Source organism: Camelus bactrianus, chromosome 14 (genome assembly GCF_048773025.1).
Source record: "Camelus bactrianus isolate YW-2024 breed Bactrian camel chromosome 14, ASM4877302v1, whole genome shotgun sequence".
In the NCBI taxonomy this organism is placed as follows: domain Eukaryota; kingdom Metazoa; phylum Chordata; class Mammalia; order Artiodactyla; family Camelidae; genus Camelus; species Camelus bactrianus.
The window spans coordinates 6378273-6401130 of record NC_133552.1 but is presented as its reverse complement, the minus strand read 5'-3'; the positions used below and the strand labels follow the sequence as shown (position 1 = coordinate 6401130).

Here is a 22858-nt window from a genome sequence, read left to right as displayed (position 1 = left end):
AGCAGTACAGCACTCTGCCTGCCTTTGGATTTGGATTCCTCAGGGCAACTCTGTTCAAGGATTAAGCAGAATTCTTTTCCTTTCTTCTTCCCCTCAACAAGTACTGAGCACACTCAGGGCAGTACCCGGTACCACGGGAGCCCGGGGGGCGGGTCCTGGAAGAGGAGCTGCCTGCACTGAGTTCTCAGGTGAAGAGGAGGAGGGGCCACAAGGCTGAGCAGGCACCCAGGAGGCCGGAACGGCCTGCGCCTGCGCACGCCAGGGTCCCTGACAGCCCGGTCCTGCCAAACTGCAAAGGGGCCAGAGAGCTGAGCAGAAGGCCCTGAAGCCTGGGCTCCACCTGGACACACAGAGAAGGCACTGAAGTGGGTTAGACGACAGAGCGGGGTCAGGTCGGTTAGTTTAAGTAAATCTTGGGCTCTTCTCCTGGAGCAAGAGAAGCGAGGTTCCGTATCCCACCAGAGTGAGTCAACCATACAGGTACAAAGACATCTAGGTCACCAAGATGGCTCTTCCAGTGTTTTGAATTAATCAAAACCAACTGAAGGTAGTTACACTGAATGGGTTAAATGTTAACTGGTTATTTCCAAGTGAAATGATTACAATAAATTTCTCTCTGCCACGCACACTACAGAGGGAATGTGATGAATAGTAGAGACGGGGTGGGTGGTGGCAGAGGGGACAGCAAGGATAGAAATTTGGGCTGTGAAGGAGGAAAGTCTAGCTGGAAAGAGGGAGTGGGTCAGGTAGACAGTTACTACTTGAAATGAGGGAGGACTAGCCAAGATCATAGGCCAAGGGGAAGGAGCAGGGAGAGAGAGAACGTGATGCTCCAGGAGAGAGCAGGTGGGGTCTGGGCCCGGGGAGGCAGGTGTGCCAGGAAGCTGCTTCCCACACTGAGTGCACCCACTGCCACCCGGGCATCTGACCAGAACACAGGCCAGTGTGTCAGCTCGGCCCGAGATTCTGCTTTTCTAACTAGATCCCCAGGTGATCCATAAAGTATGAGAAGGGCAGGTAGGTCTAGCGCCTTGTCCCAGGGCCGGCAGTCTGGGTACCACCTGGGAAACTGCTAGAAACGCAGCAGCTCAGGTCCCACCCAGACTTCCTGCGGCTTAACCGCCAGCAGACTCCTGGGCACATTCAAGTGTGAGGAGCTCTGCTCCAGGTAAAGGGAGAGGCAAGTTTGTCTCCTGAATGAGAGGGAGAATGGGGAAGAGTTGATGGGAGACTGGGTGGATGGCTGCGTCCAAAAGCCCAGAAATGGTCACAGACCTTCCTTAGCGATGCCACGTGCTTTGGATACAGATTTCCTGAGTGAAGTTTCTCTCTCTGGCTTGCTTGTTACATTTGGGGCAAAGACTTTCTATTACTATGTAGTATGTGCTTTTATTCAAATGTCTTCATGTTAAAAAAAAAAAACAAAACTGCCTTTTCTTTTTGTTTTGGCTGATTGATTAATTCATAAAACATTTTCTCAATTTCTGTGATAGACTGTATTATTAAGGGTTCTCTAGAGAAACAGAACCAATACAGTGTGTGGTTGTAGAGAGAAAGAGATTTCGTTTAAGGAACTGCCTCACACAGCTGTGGAGCCTGGCAAGTCCTAAAGCCGGCCAGCAGGCCAGAGACCCAGGGCAACTCCAGGCAGATCCGACCTTGCAGTTCAAGTCTGAAGGTCATCTGTGGAGAATTTCCTCTTGCTCAGGGCAGGTCAGACTTTTGTTAAATTCAGGCCTTCAACTGATGGGAGAGGCCCACTGGCATCGTGGAGGGCCATCTGCTTTACTTAAAGTCCACTGATCTCAATGTTAGCCTCATCCAAAAACACCCTCATAGAAACATCAAGAATAATGTTTATTGAGACATCTGGACACCGCAGCCCAGCCAGATTGACACATAAAATTAACCATCAGAGATCCGTGTCTTCCTGAGGTCATCTGGTTCATATCTGCCACTAAGAGGGGTTGAGGTTAAGCAGTCCATGAATGAATGCTATCCTTTCATTGAAAAAATCCAGAGAAGAAAATTCTATAATATTCTCTATTTTATTAGGACAGCCCAGTTTAATAGAGTAAATTCTAAGCTCTGCTTGTAGCTTGCCATTCTCCAAACTCGCTTACATTTTATCCAAATAAAGCCATGAGAGCAAGTTCAGACCTTGATTCTATCAAAACCTCATCAATCGTGTATAAATGTCACCTCCCTCCTGGGCCATCTCTGCTGTCTCTGATTCTTGTGTTCTGCTCTTCTCTGAACTCTTAAGAGTAATTACTAACACCTTGCATTGTTAGTCCTCTCAAGTTTATTCAAGCCGTGAATATCAAGTGTGAACAGTCATTTTAAATCTGTTATACCAGCATTTATCCATCCAAATGAATGTTCTCTTCTTCAAAGTAATCATTTATTCTAATGACACCATGATTGCTTAAAGCATTTTTGAAATTCTTTAGAAACTCCCTTCAGAAATTGATGCACATTCTTTTGAATGTCTTAAGTAGGGGCATAACTTTGCTCTTTGAAGATAGACTGGGTATTTGAAACAGTAAGAAGAAACTTGAGCTGATAATTAAGGTAGGCAATCAAGTCTGGCAATGTTATTCTTTGGCCAAAAATCAAACTATAACCATGAGGTAATAAGGAAAAAACTCCTTCATTCTGTAGATAATGTCTGGATTTGCATTCTTGTTGGAACAAATTAATACCTAATATACCAGCCTCAGTGCACTGCACACAGCAGGCACTCAATCATACCTGTTGAATGAATGGATGATTGCTTAGGCCATTCCTGTCCTATAGATTTCTAGTGGTCTTAGTCTGTCAAAACATCGGAATCAGGCCACATATATACCCAGATCTCTTCTACCCAGGAACATCTGTCCCAATAGACTTTTCACCAATTTTAAAGATTTCCCAATATTGCTTCTTTGTGACATTTGCTAATGAAATACGTTAGCACAGTGTACATTTCTTTAGAGGGAGTCGATAAAAGTTTGCTGAGTGACTTTCAAATGAGTGACTGCTGAGTCAACTGAAAAACAAATTTTAATGATAAAAGAAACCTTTCAGATCTTTAGTCCATTCCTGGAGTGGTTCCCAATGGTTTCCCCAAATTTAACTACTTTTGAAAAATCTACTTTGTCAGTTTTTGTGAATAGAGTTTCTATTTCCTTTGGGAAGCATATAATATTTGATATCCACCAGAGGTTTGTTTGCTCTGGTATAACATTTATGTTCTTATTCATACTCTCCATTTTGCACTCAGTTGAGTAACAAATGTTTGTCCTCTTCTGTTATTAAGGAATAGTTCCCTTTTCTGAAACATCAGTATCAATTTTTTTTTCTTCAAATACTTCATAGACCTGCTCTTCAAAAGGCTCCTCTTCAGAAAGTAGCCGTAAGACCACAGTTCCTGCTGTAAGTTAGTAAGTTACAAGGCAAGCACACCCCCTGCGGAACCCAGGGAGGATCGCACACGCTTGGTCACAAAGTTAATCGATTCTATGCTGAATGCTAAGGAAACATTTAACTGCACAAATATAGTACACAACATTTCAAATATAAGTGAAAGGCCAATTAGTAGTGCTATCAAAACGTATAATACAGAAATATTTTTTAAAAGGATAGAAAAATTATACTCAGGACCCATACATCTTCCTCATTATAACACATGTAGCGATTCATTCGTGCAGGTTTTTGTATGTAAATAGGATGATTTTTTTTTTCTTTTTGAAGAACTCCACTGTAGCTATGAGATGAAAAATGTATTGATGTAACAACGTATTATGGTAATGGTATAGCTTTCTTCAATTTTGCTTTTAGTGTTAGGAAACTAAAAGCTTATAAAATACCCAACTGACATAATGTGCTTTTAATAAAGAGGACACTGCTGTATACATTACCCTTCTCCTGTCATGTCTGGTATCACATCACCTGGCCTCTTTCTACACAGGCCACGTTGATAAAAGGGAGGCCAAGGGAGTTCAAATTGCAGGCAGTGGGGGGTGGGGTTACCATCCTATCCACCTGGCCAGTCCTCCAGCAAATCGTACCTTGAACGTTTCTCCTAAGGTGTCCTGTGGGCAGGATGAAAAACAGACTTGCCTTTCAATGAAAGATGTTCTGGCTTTTTGCCCAGCCAAGTTCGCAAGAGAACAGCACTGCGAACCCCATGCTTGCTGGGTGTGGGTTCAGACAAGGATGTTCCAAGCAGAGGGCTGAACCCAAATTTATGAAGCATCACAGGGCAAAACCCAAGTCAGACGGCTCCCACAAAGGCTGCCCGGGAAGTTCTCAGGACGCCAGGGTGTCAGCAAAGTGTTCAGGGTGGCAGGACCTGCCGCTCCCTCTGCCTCTTTGGAGAAGTGTTAAAAGGAGAGGACACCACCCCCCGCCCCAGGCCATGGGGCCAAAGCCCCCCCATCCTGAAGTCAGCTGCCAAGGCACTGCCCGTGGACATGGAAGAGAGGGGCCTCTGTAGGAGTGGAGGGCGGAAGTGCCTGCCTCCCACCTCTCTCTCTCGTCCCCTCAACCTAGTTGTGGCGCAGGCCCGGGGAGCAGGAGGAAGCCCCGAGTGTCCAGTCCAATCAGATAAATTGGTTGGGTGTCTCTTCAGATTCCAGAACACATGGAAATGGCAATTCTGTCAAAAGAAGCTCCGCCAAAGATGATCTGGGTGACAGACTACAGTTAAAAACTTCATCTATTGAACCTGAAAAAGGTAAACAGGGCAGGCGTTATTACCATCACTGGGAAAACAAAACCATAACCCAACAGTGCCTTAAAACCCGTGCAACACCCAGCGTAACCATTTCAATAATGAACAGCGAATCTGGCTTCCCAAGAAAAACTCAGAAAGATGACAGAAACGTGTTGCTTTCTGTTTACCTGCAGGATGTGGATTGTCACCTGTTTTCTCCAGGGCCTGGAGATGCAGGTACCCTTTCTCATTTGATGACAAAAGGCCCACAGGTGGGGGACAGATGCCGGGACACAAGTCAGTTTTTGAGTGGAGATGGAGCTGGGCTAACTGATCACAAGGGCAGAGCCGGTGGAGCTGTCTGCTGGGAGGCGGTGGGGGCTGCTGTATCGTGGCTGGGCCACCTGTGGTGCATAATGATGGCTCCGTGGGCCTTGAAGTGTCCTTCTCACTGCCCTGGAGTGGAAGTGGCCCCAGGGCTGGCTCAGAGGAAACTTTGCAAGGAAGCACTGCCCAATTTCACGTGCCCCACAGTGTCCCCAGGATGTGAGTGGACATCCGGGCAGCATATAGGATAGAGGGTGAGCAATGGTGAAACAGTGAAGCGCTGCCCAGGCTGCGGTGGCCAGTGGGTGAGGCTGGAGGGCGTCACAGGAAGGACCAGGCATCTGGGATGGCTGCAACCAGGCAAGGCAATCTTCCCCAAAAAGGAAGAGCGTATAACCACCCACATGGCTGCCATGGAGCAGAGCAGAAGGGCATCTTTGTAGGAAACAACCAGCAGAGGAAGCTACAGCAAGGGGTAGGGGGTGGGAGGGGGAGGAGGAGGAGGGAGACACAGAGAAACTCATTCCAGGATAAGAGCGAGCTAGGAGTAAGCATTTTTGCTAGAAACACTGGAAGAAAGGAACTGTCATCAAATACAATTAATGAAACCTTTGGGTTTTTTTTTTTTTTAACTTTTTGAAAACTGCAGGTTCATAGAGACTGGTGTTCTTTTGTTTGCTTGTTTTTGTTTGTTTGTTTGTTTGTTTGCAATTAGCAGCAGGAGTTCTGGTTCAAGGACATTGTCTTTCAGCCCAGACTAGCCTGGGACAGAGAAGGGCTCAGCAAAAGACAAATCCAGACAAGACCTGACTGATGCCACCTCCTTAACCACATCAGACTAGTCCTGGGTGGAGGCGCTGGGTATTCAAAGCTAGAACACACCCCATGTGATCTGTAGCATTCTCAAGAGTTCTTCTTCTTCTTTTTTTTTTTTTAACAAGTTTTAAAAACGTTTATTCTTCACTGGTGCCTCATTTTTTTTTTAATTGAAGTATATCCAGTTTACAGTGTTGTGTCAGTTTCTGGTGTACAGCATAATGTTTCAGTCCTACATACACATACATATATTCTTTTTCATATTCTTTTTCACTATAGGTGACTACAAGATATTGAATATAGTTCCCTGGGCTATACAGAAGAAACTCATTGTTCATCTATTTTATATATGGTAGTTAGTATCGGTGCATCTCAAACTCCCAATTTATCCCTTCACCCCGCCTTCCCCCACTGGTAACCATAAGTTTGTTTTCTATGTCTGTGAGTCTGTTTCTGTTTTGTAAGTAAGTTCATTTGTGTCTTTTTTTTTTTTTTCAGATTCCACCTATGAGTGATATCATGGTATTTCAGCCATAAAAAAGAATAAAATAATGCCATTTGCAGCAACATGGATGGACCTGGAGATTGCCATTCTAAGTGAAGTAAGCCAGAAAAAGGAAGAGTTATTCTTTTGTGGTCTTACAAACTCTGGAGAACCCTTCCAAATATTTTTGAAGATAGATGTCTTGACCAGGTAGCTTCCTCCCCCAACCAACACTTTTCCTTAACATTCTGTTGCGCTGAATAATCACATGAGGAAAGCATTATTCTTTTATATTTAAATTATTATTAACAATACTTAAATGAGTTTAACATGTATGTACATTAATAATATATTTTAAAATTATTTTCTAGGTGCACTGCACAATAGAACTGCTGTCAGAAGACTTTAAGGAGCCTAAAAGGAAAAGTCACTGTGCTGCTTTTTGGTGGTAAACATTTCTCACGTCTTACTTCCTGAAATATGTGATATTACACTCACCCTTTATCAAGAGGCTTTATCTTTTCAATTAACTGATTCTTCTCTCCCATGATACTATTCTCCCCTTTTATTTAACCGTCTTCCTCAGGTACTTGAGAGCTTTTAACATACCTCTGGAAGTTACACTGAATTTTCGGTCAGAGAAACTGCTCCTTCGGATTAAAGGCTCACTCATTTTTTCCAGGAATAATTTAATGGTCTCCTTCTTTTCTGGACTTGTACTTGACAAATTCAGGACTTTTCCATTCACTTTTACAGTGGAATTGCTGAGCCCAAACCAATAGAAGAAATCAAATAACGCATCAGCCTTGAATTCATACGCAAAGCTCAAATTTTCTCCATTAACCACCTTGTTTCCTGGAGGGAAAAAATTCTTTACTGCCTCTTGAAAATCAAACTGAAAGAGAAAGAAGCAGTTAATGGATTTCATGGATTATATTACAGACATATTTTATTATAGAATTATATTATAGAATTAACAATGGCCAAAATATCCAAAATATAGCACCTCTTATTTCTCTTTCATTCTGATGTATTTTTAAACATTTGCCTTGATTTTTTTTTAAACAGACCTTTGCATTTGCTTCAAATTCCATGTAAAGACCTTGAACTGCTCTGTCAAATTTATATTTATTCTTACCCGTGTCTAATAAATGGCTAGAAACTAAGCTCATTTTCTTGGTTGTGTAATGAAGCAATGGAAAACTTCTATGCCTGCATTCAGTTAAGTTACATTTGAGCTCCAGGGACTCAGCCCTGGCAGGTAGAGAGCACAGATGCCCTCTGTGCATTGACAGCCCTGGATTCAGACAGACTGACGCTCACCTGAAGCCGGTAGCTTTCTCCAATCACTGAGGAAATGACCATGTCCATCCCCTGCTCCAGCTGTCTTCTTATCTTGGGGTGCCTTGTATTCACAAGAAATGCATATGTTCTTTCTAGAAATTAGGACACAGAAGTCAAAGAGAAGGGTGCATGTGTGATGTAAACATACTTCTGACAAAGCAGTGATTCCCACCGTGTTTGGAGATTTTATGTGTTTATAACTTCCCTTGCTGCTCCCTCAGGACCTGGCTGCAAAGCCTAACCCATCTCTAGGAATGTTTCTGAGAAGTTTGCAGATGTAAATGTGAAGGAAGCTCCAGGATCTTGTAAAGGCAGCTCAGAAAACCAGCTCCCCCCAGGCTGCACTTTGTTACTCTTGTCTCAGAAATTGAAAATTCCGTTCCCTAATTATCACAGATGAGGATTGAGTCGCCGCTGCACGCATCCAGTGCGGGGAGCCAAAGTGAACACGGGTCCCCGCCCGGCTGGGTAAACAGTGACTTGGCTCTCACCTACGCTTCCTCATTTGCAAAGCAGAAAATCAGCAAAGTCCAGGGAAGGAGGCTACCCCGTGGCTGCCCCTCCCTCTTCCTTCCCTGCCCTCCCCTAGAGCCCTTTGCCAAAGGGCTAATCTGGGTTCTAAGGACCGAGGCAATTTGAGGGTGGTTCTCCTCCACACCCAACTCCAGCAATACTAGCCCATGGGAAAGTCTCTCCCGATGTTTAAATACTAACGCGTCTATGTTCTGGAAGTTGTTTTTTGTTGGTGTTTGTTTGGTGGGTTTGGTTTAGTAATCCCTTAAATCCAACTCTGTCCAAATCTATATAATCTAAGCAAAAGGAAGGTTGTTCACTCACTAGGAAATTTGCAATATTATTAACCAATAATCTCTTAACTTTTCCAGCCCCCAGAATCAAGCTCTATGGCCTTCATTACTCAAGCATTTTTTTCTAGGAAGATATATAACACAGGATGTCACCCTTTGTCTAAAGGCCATGGACCAGCCATCACATGATTTTGGAAACCGAACATTCTGCACTGGTTTTGAGCGTCAAACCTGTCGTCCACCAAGAGCAAGCGTTACGTCCTTGGGGAATACATTTTGAACTTAACTTTTGCACTAACCTTATTCATCTTATTTTTCCTACTCCGCTTTTCCTGTCTCCCAAATCATTTGGGGGACACTTTAGATATAAACCACCTTATATCCTCTTTGAGAAAAGATATAAATAATCAAGTAAAACAAGCCAGCTATTTGATACCTTGAGTTAACTTTCACATAAGCCAAATCAAGACCTTTGAGCTCATTAGACACTCGGGGCCACCACGCTCCACAGTTGTGCTGGTTGGGCAGGTTGCACACTGCACAATTCTAGAGGATGCCAATCACTTTCACATTGTCTATGTGTATATTTCTAATGACAGACTTTTGGGAAGGATCAGTAAATTGTCTGGCGTTAATGGTGGCTTTTTCTAAATTTGCACAAGAGTATATTTTGGGATAGAAGCAGGGCTGAACATGTTGCATCACAATTTTCATAACTTAACCTTAACCATATTAAGAGTCTATGTCAGAGAATTTCTTCATTTCATGGCTTTCCTTACAATTAACCAGGACTGGGTTTCAGTGCCTCCTTCCACAAGAGACACAACTGTGTACTTCTGAAGGCCACCCACAAATATTCCTTCTACCACTCCCTGTACTTTCATGAAAATGTTAAAATGGAGAGGTCTCTTATTCTTTCTTGAGATTCCTCCTGAGAGATCGATGCAGGAGGTGTACTTGATACATCTGTGAATTGCATTCTTAGAGAATTCACTGGCTTTCTAGTCACCATCAAGCCAAATAAGATCAGGGGCTCAGAGGCTCTAACAAGCATTGCTTGTTACAGTGCGATCTGTTCCCAGCCCCTCCTGCAGAGAAGGACATCGTGACTTTGAATGATGAAATGAGCAGGGAATCTGAATGACTCTGAATGAGACAGCAGAGAGTCAGCTCCACGAATCTGAATGAGAGGGCAGGTTTGAGGAAGTCTGTTTGGAATTTGTAGATCAATTCTTATTCCCTTGGGCTCATTTTAAGAACGTTATTTAGAAGTAAGTTTAAGACATTCTAACTCTATCACAGAGCATTATGCTCATGACTTTCACCATATATCACTTCAGCAGGAGGTAGAAGTTAAAAACTGAGATTTTTCATATTGAAATTTGAGTTAATATAGTTGTTATCAGTTAGTCTGATTTCTTGGAAGAAAACGAGAAAGAGATATGTCTAAAATTGAAATTTGAAGGCTATAACATGAAATATAAAAGCATCGAAATCATTTACCTTCTTTATCTTAGTTTTCTCCTTTATAAAATGGGGAGAATCCAGGTCCTTTCTCAGGCAGGATGACCATTCATCCTAGCTAAGCCTGAGTCTCTTCCAGTTTATACCTCTGTAGCAGCATAATTATTAACAGTACCTGCTTTCACGCTCAAAAACGTTCTCCTTTGGATGATATGCCCAGCAGGGCTGTTGGCAAATTAATGACATCAGAGCATGCCTGGCACACGTGTTTGGGATGCGGTAAACAGTAACACAGATCATCCTCTTCATCACTCCGGTCATCTTTGCAACCCCTGTAGGCTCAGAAATCACTCCCTGCTCAGACAGGAAGCATGAAAGAAAACTCAGGAGACAGATGGCTTCAGCCGGAGGATCATTCAGGGGTTTGCTCTGCAGGCTTGTGCTGGGCTTTCGGTGGCCTAACATGGCAGGCTTCTCATTTCCAGCCTGGCACGAGCTGATGTCCACCCTGCTTTCTCCAGGCCCAGCGTCTGCCTCAGCAGCTGACCACAGCCCACAGCCCAGCAAGGCAGAACCAAGCGCAAACATCTACAGACCTACCTTTTGAGGCGTCCTTTTGGGTTTGCACGTTAATAAAGAACAGCATTGGTTTGCTCAATATAGTTTCCCTGTAGTCTTTATAATCACAGTAGTTGGTCAGTTCCACATACCTATGAAGAAAGCAGAGAAGGCGGCAAGTGCAGTGAACCCTCCAGTCACAGTCAGGAGGGGACATGCTGGACAGGTGCCTGCAACATCCAGACTTTTTGAAGAAAGTCCCCTAACGTGTGCCCTTAGGGAGGCAGCCACATCTTGTACCAAATGCATAAATCCTTCCCCCTGGTCGGCAGACAGATCTGCATGCAGCCAAAAGGTGTCCGTGGTCCTGGGGGCACCTGGCACCAATGCTTGGCTCTCAGAGGCAGTCTTCACCAGATGCTGACCAGCACCGTCCACCTTGGGCTGTAAGAGTTAGTTTGAAGCTACAGGAGTGCTACGTCTCTCTGGACTGAGAATGACTTATACTCAATCAGTGGAATTCACTGGGTGTGCTCAGTGCAGTCATCCTGACTAACTGGTGGGTCTGAAATTTTCCTCTCCTTCTCCTCCCCTTTTCCCTTCTCTAATTCCAAGATAAACCCAGCACCCCCCCCAGATTACGCAATCGACCAGTATTCACCAGAATCGAACTAATTCACCTCTCCCTGACGGTGAGCGTGTGCAGTTGAAAAACAAAAACCAAAATAATGTTAGATTTCTGTCCAGGGCCCTATTAAATTTAGCCTCCTTGGTTTTAGTTCATTATTCCAGCCCAGGAAGAGCTTCTGGCTTTTTGACTCTTTCCTCCAGCACGTCAGCTTTCTCTCCCCACTCTACACATTTTCCAAGCAGTCTGCATCTCAACCTGCACGGTTGATAAACAAGACAGATGCGAGCGCAAATTGTCTTCCTTCAAGAAGATGGCTAATTGTCTAACTGAGCCCAAGCTCAGAAGCCGAGTGGACCTGGGCAGGCCGAGTGGTACCCAGCAGGCTGCGGGATGTCAGCCACAGTCCCTCTTCCAGACCACACGGCTTCCCGTGGACGGCTCTGCTGTGCGGGCTGCATGGAGTCAATGGGCTGCTTTCGCCACTACACCCTGAGCTGGCTTGTCCCGGGCGGGACAGCTCCCGCTTTTCTTTCCAGCCTGTGGTCCTTCCAGAGCCTGACATGAAAATCACCGCCTTGGGGAGCCCCCACAGCAGGGAGTTGTGGCCACACTGTCCTCTCAGCCTCCCTCCCCATCGCCCACTTCCCACAACCCACTTAGAGGGGCCGGAGCCCAGGACAGTGCCCCAGGCAGGGGTCAGGAGCAGTGGAGAATACCTAACCCCCAGCCAGAAAAGCACAGCTTCTGCTCGCAGGCCTCCAGCTTGGCTTCTTGGAAATCTGTGTCATCATTTTTTTCTGGGATTGTCAGATCTGATTTGAGATCCTTTAAAACCTAACCCCCACGGAGCATTTAAGGTGATTCTGCCTTCTATTTCCCCAGGCATTTAAGGTGGTCTCCACCTCCCAACCCTGGGCACCAGGGGTGGCCAGGGGGCTGGTCCCCTGGGGAGGGGACACAGGCTGATGCATCCAGGGGAGGAGAGGGGATGCAGGGGTTGATGTTCAGGGCTGCAGGTGCTGAGGGCTGGAGTAGGGGAGAGGAGGTGCCAATGGAGAAGAGGCAGGGGACCTAGCTGCGTTGGAGGGGAACGGATGGTAAGACAGTGCAGACGGGGTGTCGCATGGTTCTTCTTATGTGCCTCCTCCACCCTCACCCTGACCAGGCGGAACAGTGCGCGCTGAGACAGGGTGGGGCAGCCCCTGAAGGGGAGTGTCGCTGTGCTCCGCATCAGCAGAGAGAATTTTCCTGTTCTTTGTCCCAACTGACCAACTGCCAAGAGGTACTGGAGAAAGGAAGCAGAGGCGCAGGAATCAGAAAGGGAACCACCGTTTGCTGGGTTCATTCATTCTCATTCATTCATTCAACAGCATTCACTCAGCACCAATTATGTGCCGGGCATTGACATACAACTTACATATCTGAGGGGCTTAGGGCCCAGAAGATGGGGATGGAGTAACAGGGCAGCGGCACAGGGAGGGGCTCCCTCGTGCTCCCTACCCCTCTGCCATCCATCTATGCAGCTGCCAAGGACCTGGCACAGGCTGGCAAGAGTGACCTGGGAGGGGGGTGAGGAGAGAAGAGTAAGGTCTGTGGTTGCAGAGGGCTGCGGGGATGGGCAGAGAGAGAAAAGTCTTGTAGTCAAAGAGGAAGAAAAGGACGAGTCTGATTGGAGTGAACAAAGAGATAGATGCATGATGCCGGCTGGAAGTCGGGTACCACCTGTGAGCCATCCAAAGCAATTTTCACATTCTCCCACCTTGTTTATCATGGAGTTAATTTATAGTCATTTAAGCACTTAATATTTTCCTCAAGGAGATTCCTCTTCTCTCTCAATATCCACAGTCTAACCATCATTCTCCAGCACACGCACACGATGTGTGTGTACCGTACATCCAGAAAATCTGCAGTTTTGATTACTACTGTGATGACACAAATAACAGTGCGATCCTTGCCTCTGCCTACAAAATCGACTGACATCTGATTGGAGGTATCATCGGCAGGAAAAAGATAAAAATTGCAACTTGGAAATGATCACTGGTTGGGAAAATAATCAGTTTTCCCCAGAATTCTGTAGAAGGCTTTTTTGAATGCTAAGGGCTCAGAGAGCTATTTGGCCTGATCAAAGGAGGAGGACTGGGCAGGGGGAGGAGGAGGGAGAATCTTCTGGATAGTCACATATTGAGTTTAATGCATACCTATACATGCATCGCCTCTTTTGGAGTCTGAATTTAATAAGATATCCTGAATAATAAGACTATGCTCAGCATAATTTAATCTTCCTTTGATGATTTAGAGGCACGTTTAGGATCTTAACGGGGCTGTAAACATCATCACAGAGCATGGCAGTTATCACTGTACCACAGATGCAGGAAAATGCTGCTCACATGAGAGCTCTGATAACAGAATTTACAGACAAGAGGCTGTGGCAAGATCCCTACTTAACTCTCTATTTAAACAAGGTCACAGATCAGAAATACCTCCTTAATTCATCCATTCTCAGCCTCCAGTTATGGTCCAATTGTTAAACATCCCAAAATTGCAGCGAAATAAATAAATGTGAATATCCCTTTGGAATTCACTGGTGTGAGATTTGGATAAGTATGTCACTAAAATACAAAAAGACTGAGGACCTAGTTGTTAAGTCTCACAGGTCTTAAAGCACCTGACATTCAACCCCCGATTTTATTTTAAGATAAGCCTGGCCAGACTACATTAGGGACTAGTTATCTCATCTTTAATCATGCATATTTCTAAATTATGAATGCAAATACTGCTTCTGTGTCCTGGATATTTATGATATTTGCTGAACTTATCATTAGGGATGAGACACAAACAGTTTAAGAGAGTTCCTTTAAACTCTCATCTCTTCATTGATTTTATCCTGGCCCCCAAATGCTGCTAGGCTGAAACTTTCTACGCCTGGCTTTAATCCGAAGACTGAAAGGCAGAACAACGTAATGGAAAGCTTGGTGATTCCAGATAAGAAGATCTCATTCACGTCCTGACTGACTGGCTGTGTGAACTCGGTCCCAGAGCCGCAACTCACCACGACCTTGAGTTACTTAACCCATCTGGACTGGTTCCCTCCTGTAAAAGAGATATAGCACTGTTGCCTTCTACTTGATGATTTAATGCAGTGCCAATAGCATAGATGTGCGTACTTGGGCTGATAGTAAATACTTAACAAACATCATCAGTGTCTTTAATTCTGGCCAACTCAGCTGGCCTTAGGGTGAAGCTCTGTAAGCTTCTGACACACAACCAGCGCTGTGTTCATGTGAGTTGCCAGGAAAGGAGGACTGTATGAGTATCTGAAAAATAAATGAGTAAGAGGTTCTCCTTTCTTGCTCCAATTTCTTTCCTCATCTTTTCAGTTTGGGAGGCAAAAGAGAACAGCTTAGCCAAGGCAATGTCTGAAAGATGGGACCAAGAAAGCACTTTGAATTTTTGCTTCTCGCAAATCAGGAGTAGCTGAAACATCACTCACCCTTTAGGATGTCTACCCAGCATTCTCTGCAGATTTTACATCATCTCTAGCATGACTTGAAAAGCTGCTCCAAATTTCCCTGGATCCTGACAATTTAATGTTCAAATAGGAATTCAAACCCATGGCTTCCATCTCTGTGTGTGTGTGTACGTGTACGTTCATTTTTAAAAAATATGAAGAGAGTAGCAGAGAAAAGGGGGAATATACAGGAACAGTCCTTGTGTAAAAGGCCCAGAAACTGCTTATAGCTACCATAATCCTTTGCTGTGACACTAAGCAGAAGTTTACAGGAACGTTCTGCCCTTGAGAGTACACAGGACGGCCCTGCTGTGTTTCCCGGGTTAACTCACTAGCTTTATGCAAAGCCTCCCTTTTGCTCTCCAACAATTCCTTCTGTTCACTCCCTCGCCTTCTTCTTCTGCCCCTAGTCTAGTGAAATAAGCCAAATTTTCAGATTTATCACTCTCAGGTCTGTGACTCTAATCAACAATACACACATTCATTTGTGCAATAAACATTTACTAGGCACCTACTATGTGCAGGGCACTGGGGACACAAGATGAAAAAGGAAATAGTTTTGCTTTCCTTTTTCAGAAACATATAGTCTATTGGGAAGACAGATAAGAAGATGCACCATTTCAATGTGAAATGACAGATGTATGTAAGACCTTGTTGCTTAAAGTATGATCGCTGGGCCAACAGCACAGGCATCATGTGGGAGCTTGTAAAACTGCAGAATCCTGAGTCCCTCTTCAATTTTATTCAATCTAAAATCTGCATTTTAACAAGATCCTCGGGAGACTTGCAAGCTTATTTAAAGTCTGAGAAGCACTGGTATAAGATGTGGCCTCTTTCAGGGAGGGAAGAAGGAAATAAGTGACTGCTTTGGAGCAAATGTTGAGAGAGGAAGTTGTATGCTCCCTCCAAAGCCAAAGACAACTGCTTAAATCTGGCCAATTTGAGGAGCAGCAACAAAGACACCTGAATTCTGACTGCACCTCACTCCTGATCCATGAGGGCAAAACCTCCCACTGCTGTCCACAACTGTCTTCCTCCTCTTTCTAGAAGGCTCTCTCCATTCAGATGCGGTTCCCTCCCAGTCATCTTTCAGACCTGCACACCCAGTTATAAGGGGCTACTTCCTCTGCCGCAGCATGTCCTCTGGGGGGAAGACAGGTTCCTTCCAGCTCCCAAACTAGTCACAGATGCTCTCTGCTGCTCCTGGGGGACAAAGGCCCTCACTTGATTGTGTAGACTATGAGAACCTTGTATTTGCTGATCCCTGTTTGAACCCTGGTCTCTGTCACCTGATCATTTTTATTCTAGACTCTAAACTGCCAGGGAACCATGCTGTTTAATTTTCTTCTGTGGAGGAGGTGTTCAGAGCAAGAGTCTAACAATCAGACTTCAAAACCATTTGAAGTTTTGCAACACTGTTTGCTGAGACTAGGGGAGCTGACTCTTGTCAAAGGTCTAACCTATAGCTTCAATTAATTCTGGACATTTTTTACTTTTCATACTCTGTTCTCAAATACAATATTTATCTTCTTTTAAAATCTTTGCAAACTGATTTCTAACTCATTTCTTCCCATGGTCCCCTGCTTATGTCTTGGAATTTTCAATTCACTAAGAAAGGACGAAGAAATTTCTTGCTGGGAAATGGCTTTTCAGGCACTCAAAGCCCTCGCTATCTTTGTGTGGAAAAGCAAGTTTTTCCCAGCAGCTTTGAAGGAGGCATTTTAAATCTCTCTCTCTCTCTCTCTTTTTTTTTTTTTTTTGCTTGCTCTCCTGGCTCCATCCCCCACCACCGCCTGCTGTCTTCCCCAAAGCAAAGGCCTTCCCTTTTAATAGCTGGCCGGCTTACTCATCTCTGAATCAAACTCTAGACTGCACTGCCCGCTTCCTGGCACTCAGCTCTGCCGCAAATTTAAGACCTGTCCGCGTGGAGCCGCCGATCCCCCCACCCACACGCTGTGGCCTCTGGTGGCAAGAGGCGCCGCAGAATCCAGCAGTGAAGCTGCCTCCTTTACCCCATCAAAGCCCGCTCCAGCCTGACTACATCCCTGGTGGCTTCTTGTCTGGTAGGAAGTGCTGCAGGCACTTTGTCCACAACACTTAGGCATCCTGCGCACCCTTCATCCAATTAAGCTCAGCGCACGCAAGCTCTGCCCCAGGGTCCATGGAAGCAACACTCATTGCACTTACTTTCCCAGAACTGAACTGCCCACTTGACAACCCACATGGCCCTGGGTTGGACTTCACGGGGCTTTGGTCCCTTCTCAGCCATGGTTTATTGATTTTTTTTTTTTTTTAACTAAGTGAGGCCAAAGACAGGAAACTTTAAATTTCTGCCCTTGGGTCTCCTCACTAGATAAGCGAGCATCGCACAAAGTGGAACATCCTCTCCCCTCCCCTTCCCCCCAGTCTAAAGCCAGGGTGTGAGTCTCTCCTTAGCAAAGGGTGTGCCCCAAACTGGAGCTCATCAGACCCAGTTAAGGAGCCAGAAAGGGAAAATCACCCGCCAGTTCTGTTTTCCCCACCCTGCCCTTCCCCACGCGCCTGCCCTGATGCCCACCTGGGCGGCTCACATGGCCGCAAAATGTCAGTGCAATGGGCAGAAAAACCAGGGCGGGGGTAGGAGGGCTATGCACCTCCAGGTGACGTTAGCAAAGAGCAAAATTTCGAAGTCTGACTTAGGAGGGAGGTACAGGCTGGGACTCGGGAAGCGAGGCCAGGGACGGGGCCAGTAGCGAGGGGGCAGGCCTCGGCGGGGGCCAGGCGGCGGGCCGGGGCGCGCGGCGAGGCCACCCACCTCCTGATGTAGCTGCTGAGGCGGCAGAGCTGCCCGTCGAGGCGCACGAGGCCATCGCTGAAGACGTTGAAGCCGCCGCGCGCGGCCGCGGGCTCCGCGGGGCCGGGCACCACGAGCTGGTCGCCGCGCAGCTGGAAGGCGCCGGGCTGCAGGCGCAGCAGCTGTGCCAGCGGCAGCAGGGCCAGCTCGCAGTCGCACGTCCACAGGCTGCGCAGCTCCCCCGACGAGATGGACGTCAGGCTCGGCCTGGCTGCCGGCGCGCTCGCCGTCCCCGCCATGGCCCTGCCCGCGCTCCCGCCGTCGATGTCCCAGGGACGGGCCGGCGCCCCGACTCCGTCCGCCCTCCCGAGCTCGGGTCGCCGCTCGGGTGCCGCCCGCCTGCCCGCCCGCGAGGAGCGAAGCGCCGCAGGCACCGAGGGGAAAAAGCGTTCCCGGCACCGCGCGGCCCTTTTATCCGCCGCCGCGCCCCTCCCGGCCCTCGGGCACGACCCCAGACGCTCCGGGCGCGTTACAGCATCTCGGGGTTTGGCACGCGCCCGGAGGGCCGCGCCCGCTCGCAGCCGAGGGTTACTCATCCCCCTGGGGTGCTCCGCTCCACGCCCGGGGCTGGGCCCGCCCCCGCCTGGACACTGCGGGGCGGGGTGGGGGCGGGGGACACTGCCCGGGGGTGGGAGCATCCGTCCCAGGTGCGGGGTCTGGCCGGCCGTGAGAGCGAGAGCGCGCAGCTCCCGCCCATGCCCAAGACACCACACCTTTGCACGCCGGTTGGAGAGAGGCGCGCGCCCTTCTCTCCGCTCCGTCCCTGGGCCCTTGGGGTCGTCGGGGCAGTGCTGGACCTCTGATCTCCACTCCTACGCCCCGCGCCCAAGTTGGAGTCAATTGTCAGTATCTCCTAGCCTCAGTTTTCTGCTTTTTTTCCCTCCAGATCATTCCCAGCAGCCCCCATCCCCTCCCCACCCCCCCCACCCCTCGCCTTTCCCCGCAGTATTTCTTACTCTGGATGCCCTTCCGTGTAGAAATCCCACTGCTCATTGTGTCACTTTTCCATCAAGGCTTCGTGAACGTCCCATGGATTTCATCACTTTGCTCTGTTTGCTTCTCCCGCGCGGTGGACCGCAGGCGCAGTATGCCCAGCGGTGGGCACAGAAAGGACCCTCCAGTCCTCTCCCTCCCCTGCCTCCGCAGAGGCTGAACCCTTGAGCCCGGGAATATGCTCACATTCAGCCTATAGATATTTGAGGGCTAGCTGTGTGCTGCTTCTGCGGACATGCCGAATGTGATGAAGTCTCCTGAGGCCTGCAAGGAGGGCTTTTCCCACTCCATTTAATTGAACAACTATTTCCAAAACACCTGCTAGGAGACAGACAGTAAGCTAAATTCTGAGAAGAGTAGGATGAATAAACACACGTCCTGCCCTTGCCTAACTTACCGTCTAATAGAGGGATTGGACAAGCAGTCCAGCGGGTATAATGCACTGCATGAAAATCTCTGCTTAGGAGAAACCTGGATTTGTAAGGGAGAATCCAGCCCAGTGCTGAGGAGCTGGGGAGGCCTCCTCAAGTACTGGAATTTAGGATTGACTCTAAGCTCGATCCTAAAAGTTGAGTAGAATTTAGAGAATATCTTTCATTTGTCTTCATATGCCCCTACCAGGACCCTGCTATAGGTTTAATCATGTTGAACAAAGAATCTTTCTGTCACATCTCATTAACTCTCAGAATATAAATGAGCTCCATTCACTCCTTTCTCCAGACATGGGTCCCTTTGCCCCAGGACCCGTCCCCATGGCTGAGTCTCTCTGAACAAATCCATTTTGCCCAGCATACACTGATACTGAATCTCACCCCAAACCTGACCTAGTCACTGCTGTGTATGAACCAGGCACCATCTTAAGTTCTGATGGCATCAAAAATAAAATAAAATAGAGAACCCGATCAAGATGAAAACTCTAACCGATGCACAGACCAAGCCCTATGAGAGCAGGGTCAAGTGGCTGGTTCCACCTGGGAGGAACCAGGATGTATTCTCAGAGGAGGTGACAAATGAGCTGGACTTTGAATACAGCATAGGAGCACCATCAAAAAGTTGGGAGAGACCTGAAGATCGTCATTCTAAATGAAGTGGGCTGGAAAGAGAAAGAAAAATGCCATGTGACATCACTTACATGTAGAACCTAAAAAAAAAAAAAAAAAAAAAAAAAAGGCACAAATGAACTGCTTATTATTTATAACTTAGATGATTGATTTCTTGAATATGTGTAAGCACATTTGACTGTCCTGTATGATTGGATTACTGCATTCTGTTGATTCTTAATTTGTGGTTGCCTTTATTCCTTTGATAACTATGTAAGTTTAAAAAGCTAAAGCTCTAATCTGTTCTTAGAAACAATGAACAGTATTCACATGCAATATAATGTATATGTGCAGTCAAACTGTAATAATTCTAGCTAATAAAATGGAAAAAGAAAAAATAGAAAGACCAAAAAAGTAATAAAAGACAATGAACAGGAAAAAAAATATTGGGAGAGAAGATTCTAGACCAACCTATGCAAAGAGAGAAAGTATGATCTTTTTGGGGAGGAGTGGAAAACGTGTGGCCCAAGCAGAAAATGCCTATTTAGGGTGAGAGGGTGAGTTTTGTAAGAGATGAGACCAGAAAGCGTTGTTGCCAGTTTGTGACAGACCCTCTGAGTTGTCTAAGAATTCAGTTTCTCAGGGCAATTGGGAGCTCTTGAATGTCTTGAAGGAAGGAAATGTTATAATTATGACTGAGTTAAAATAGATGCCTTCGGTTATGGTCACATAGAAGAGGTCTTGGAACAGGCAGATTGAGGCAGAGAGACCAGGTAGGACACTGATGTAAGAGTCCAGGTAAGGTATAATGAGGTTTGGAACTAGTTCACACAGCAGGTGTAGGGATGGAGATGACAGGATGCACTTGGGATATTTTTGAACAAGAGTCAGCAGGATTTCATGAGCTGATCAACAGAAGAGGAAAGAATGAGGCAATGAAGAGGGAGACATTTAGTCTCTCTCTTGGGTACATAGATGGTGATGGCCATGAATAAAGTCAAGGGTCATGGGAGGAAGTGGATTTGGGGAGGGAATAGGAGAAGTTTAGGTGGAGACATTCTGATTTGAAGCTACGTTTGGAACATCCGGGTGGAAAAGCCAAGAGGGAGCTAGTTTGCTGGGTCTGGAGTTTTGGGGAGAAGACAGGGTTAACAATTGAAATTTGAAAGTCATTAGCTCAAAGACAAGGATAAAAGCTAAAGAAGTGAATGAGAGCATCTAGCTAATAAGTGATGGGGTAGGAATCTGAACCCAAGCCTTTTGTTTACCTCCACAAATGTTCGTTGAGCACCTGCTGTGTTTCAGGGCCAGCAGTTTGCTGCAGATTCCGAGATGAATGAATGGAGGATGGTCCCATTCTCAAGTAACTGGGAGAAATGCAGGGATCAGCACAGCTCATCTGATGGCACCACGGCCAGACTTGTTGCTGAAGTCTACTTATGTTTTGCTTATAGCATGTCTCTGATCTACTGGTGGAGTACATGCCAAGAACAACAACTGCTCCAGAAAGAAGTTGCTTTCCCAATTATAAGGTCAATGAGGGCAGGTCCACTGCAGAGCCCCACCCAGCTCCACATGGACCAAGCTCAATACTGTTTTATCACCCTTAATTCTGCACTGTTTGTGGATGATTTGGCTTTGTTGAGGGGTGAAATCTAACCAAGTTCTGTCAGAATTATATGCACTTGGTTAAGATGAACATAACGGCCCCTCCCATCAAAATCTGGTTCTGTTGCAGTGAAGTATCAACACTTATTACTTGCATGAAGAATTAAAATGAGCTTTTTCTTTGCCTTTCTATAGTTTCCTGATTTTACAATTTTCCTGCGTTTTCCAAATGGAAAAATGATGTTGAACATTATTTAAAAAAACATTTTAAAGATGCTTTCCTGTGATGTGTTATCTAGAGGTTTCATTTGATGCATTTTCAATAAAACACCTGCATTTCTTTGTGGATAATTTATGTATTGCCAAAATGCCAGAGAAAGATAGGAAAAAGTGAACAGAAAAGAATAGCTTTATTGTGAGTAATGCCAGCCATTGCTAATCAGTGGAGAGGTATAGAAATATTTTCATGTGTGGTTTCTTTCCAACCAGGCAAACAATCAAGGCTAGTAAATATATTTTGAGCCTTTTTTACATTGTTCACCTGTTTGCACCATTGTGTTCACAATGTAGAATTTTCATTCCGCTGTTCTGCTTTAAGACTATATGTATGTCATGTTTCAATATTTGTCTTTGTAAGTATTATTTTAAGCCACTATGTTATTTTCTATCAAGTGGATGTACTATTGTTTATTTAGACATTTCTTTGCTCTTGAGCTCTTAACTTGTTTCCAGTTTTTCCTTATTATAAACAATGCTGCAATGAATATCTTTGCACTTTAACTTCTTTTGATATCCAAACTCTCGAAAATGGAATTATTGAGACACGTGATCTGGCAATACACAAGTCTCTTGAAACATGTACCATTATTTTCCAAAAGAATTGTACCAAACTGTCTTCTCACCAGCAGTGAATTCTCATGGTTTCAAGTCTTTGGCACTCAGGGTATGGTACCTCGTAGCTATTTACATTTGTAGTTCTTAGATTACAAGTGAAGCTAGCAGTTTGCTGTGATGCTACCATATAAATTTAGAGATTGTTTTTAGCAGAACAATCACCTATAGATGAGTCTGTGGCTCTGTTTGCAGTTAAAACAAGAGAATCAGGATCCTGCCATTCTGCATATGTTCCCTTTGGGGTGACTACGCTTTGGTGACTTGAGCAGATTACAGGCTCAGTGACTCGGTTTTGGAGGTCCACGTCAGCCAGGCCCAGAGACCCTGATTCCAATTAACCAAACTCACAGCAGACTGAAAGTCAATTCTCCACCCCCAATACCCCCAGCCTTGGATTTTCTGTCAGCATACAAATGCCTGCAAGTTTCTTCCTCTTAAACGAAAAATTGCTTTTGGAACATTTTTACATCCCATTTCTCTTTTTCAGCTGCTCTTCCGTCTCTCTCCTTCTCTCTATAGTCAAACCCCCTGAAAGGATCATCTACATTCCTGGCCTGCTGTTCACTCTTCAAGATTTTACAGCCTGACTTCTACCCCATCACACCACTGAAACTGACCTTCCTGCGTCCCCAGTGGCCTCCGTGTGGCCAAATCTAATAGATGCCTTCTGTCCTAACCTCACTAGACGACACTTGTCCCTGCAATTCTCTCCTCCTTTAGCTTGTAAAGAAGTTGCACAGACAATGAAAAGTGCAAAGGTTTTAGCCAAAAGCCCAACTCTGACACTTACTAGCCATCTCGTCTTCACCTCTCTGGTCCTCAACTTTCCCATCTCTAAAATGAGTGCAGTACA

The 22858-nt window shown here is 45.9% G+C and overlaps 1 protein-coding gene across 2 annotated transcripts; it reads right to left on the bottom strand.

Annotated features, from left to right (window-relative positions):
• Positions 1 to 2029: 2029 nt before the first annotated feature.
• Positions 2030 to 18289, bottom strand: MEDAG (mesenteric estrogen dependent adipogenesis). 2 transcript variants are annotated; one of them, XM_074378009.1, is made up of 5 exons: positions 17432 to 18243; positions 10541 to 10650; positions 7650 to 7762; positions 6936 to 7221; positions 2030 to 4711 (listed from the first exon to the last, which is right to left on the bottom strand). In XM_074378009.1, the coding sequence occupies exons 1-5, from the start codon at positions 18106 to 18108 to the stop codon at positions 4587 to 4589; spliced, it is 1311 nt and encodes a 436-aa protein (XP_074234110.1). In that variant the 5' UTR covers positions 18109 to 18243; the 3' UTR covers positions 2030 to 4586. The 2 variants fall into 2 exon arrangements, with proteins under 2 accessions (XP_074234110.1, XP_074234111.1); XM_074378010.1 differs by having other exon boundaries at positions 4570 to 4711; positions 7174 to 7221; positions 17432 to 18289.
• Between the last annotated feature and the right edge of the window lie 4569 nt (positions 18290 to 22858).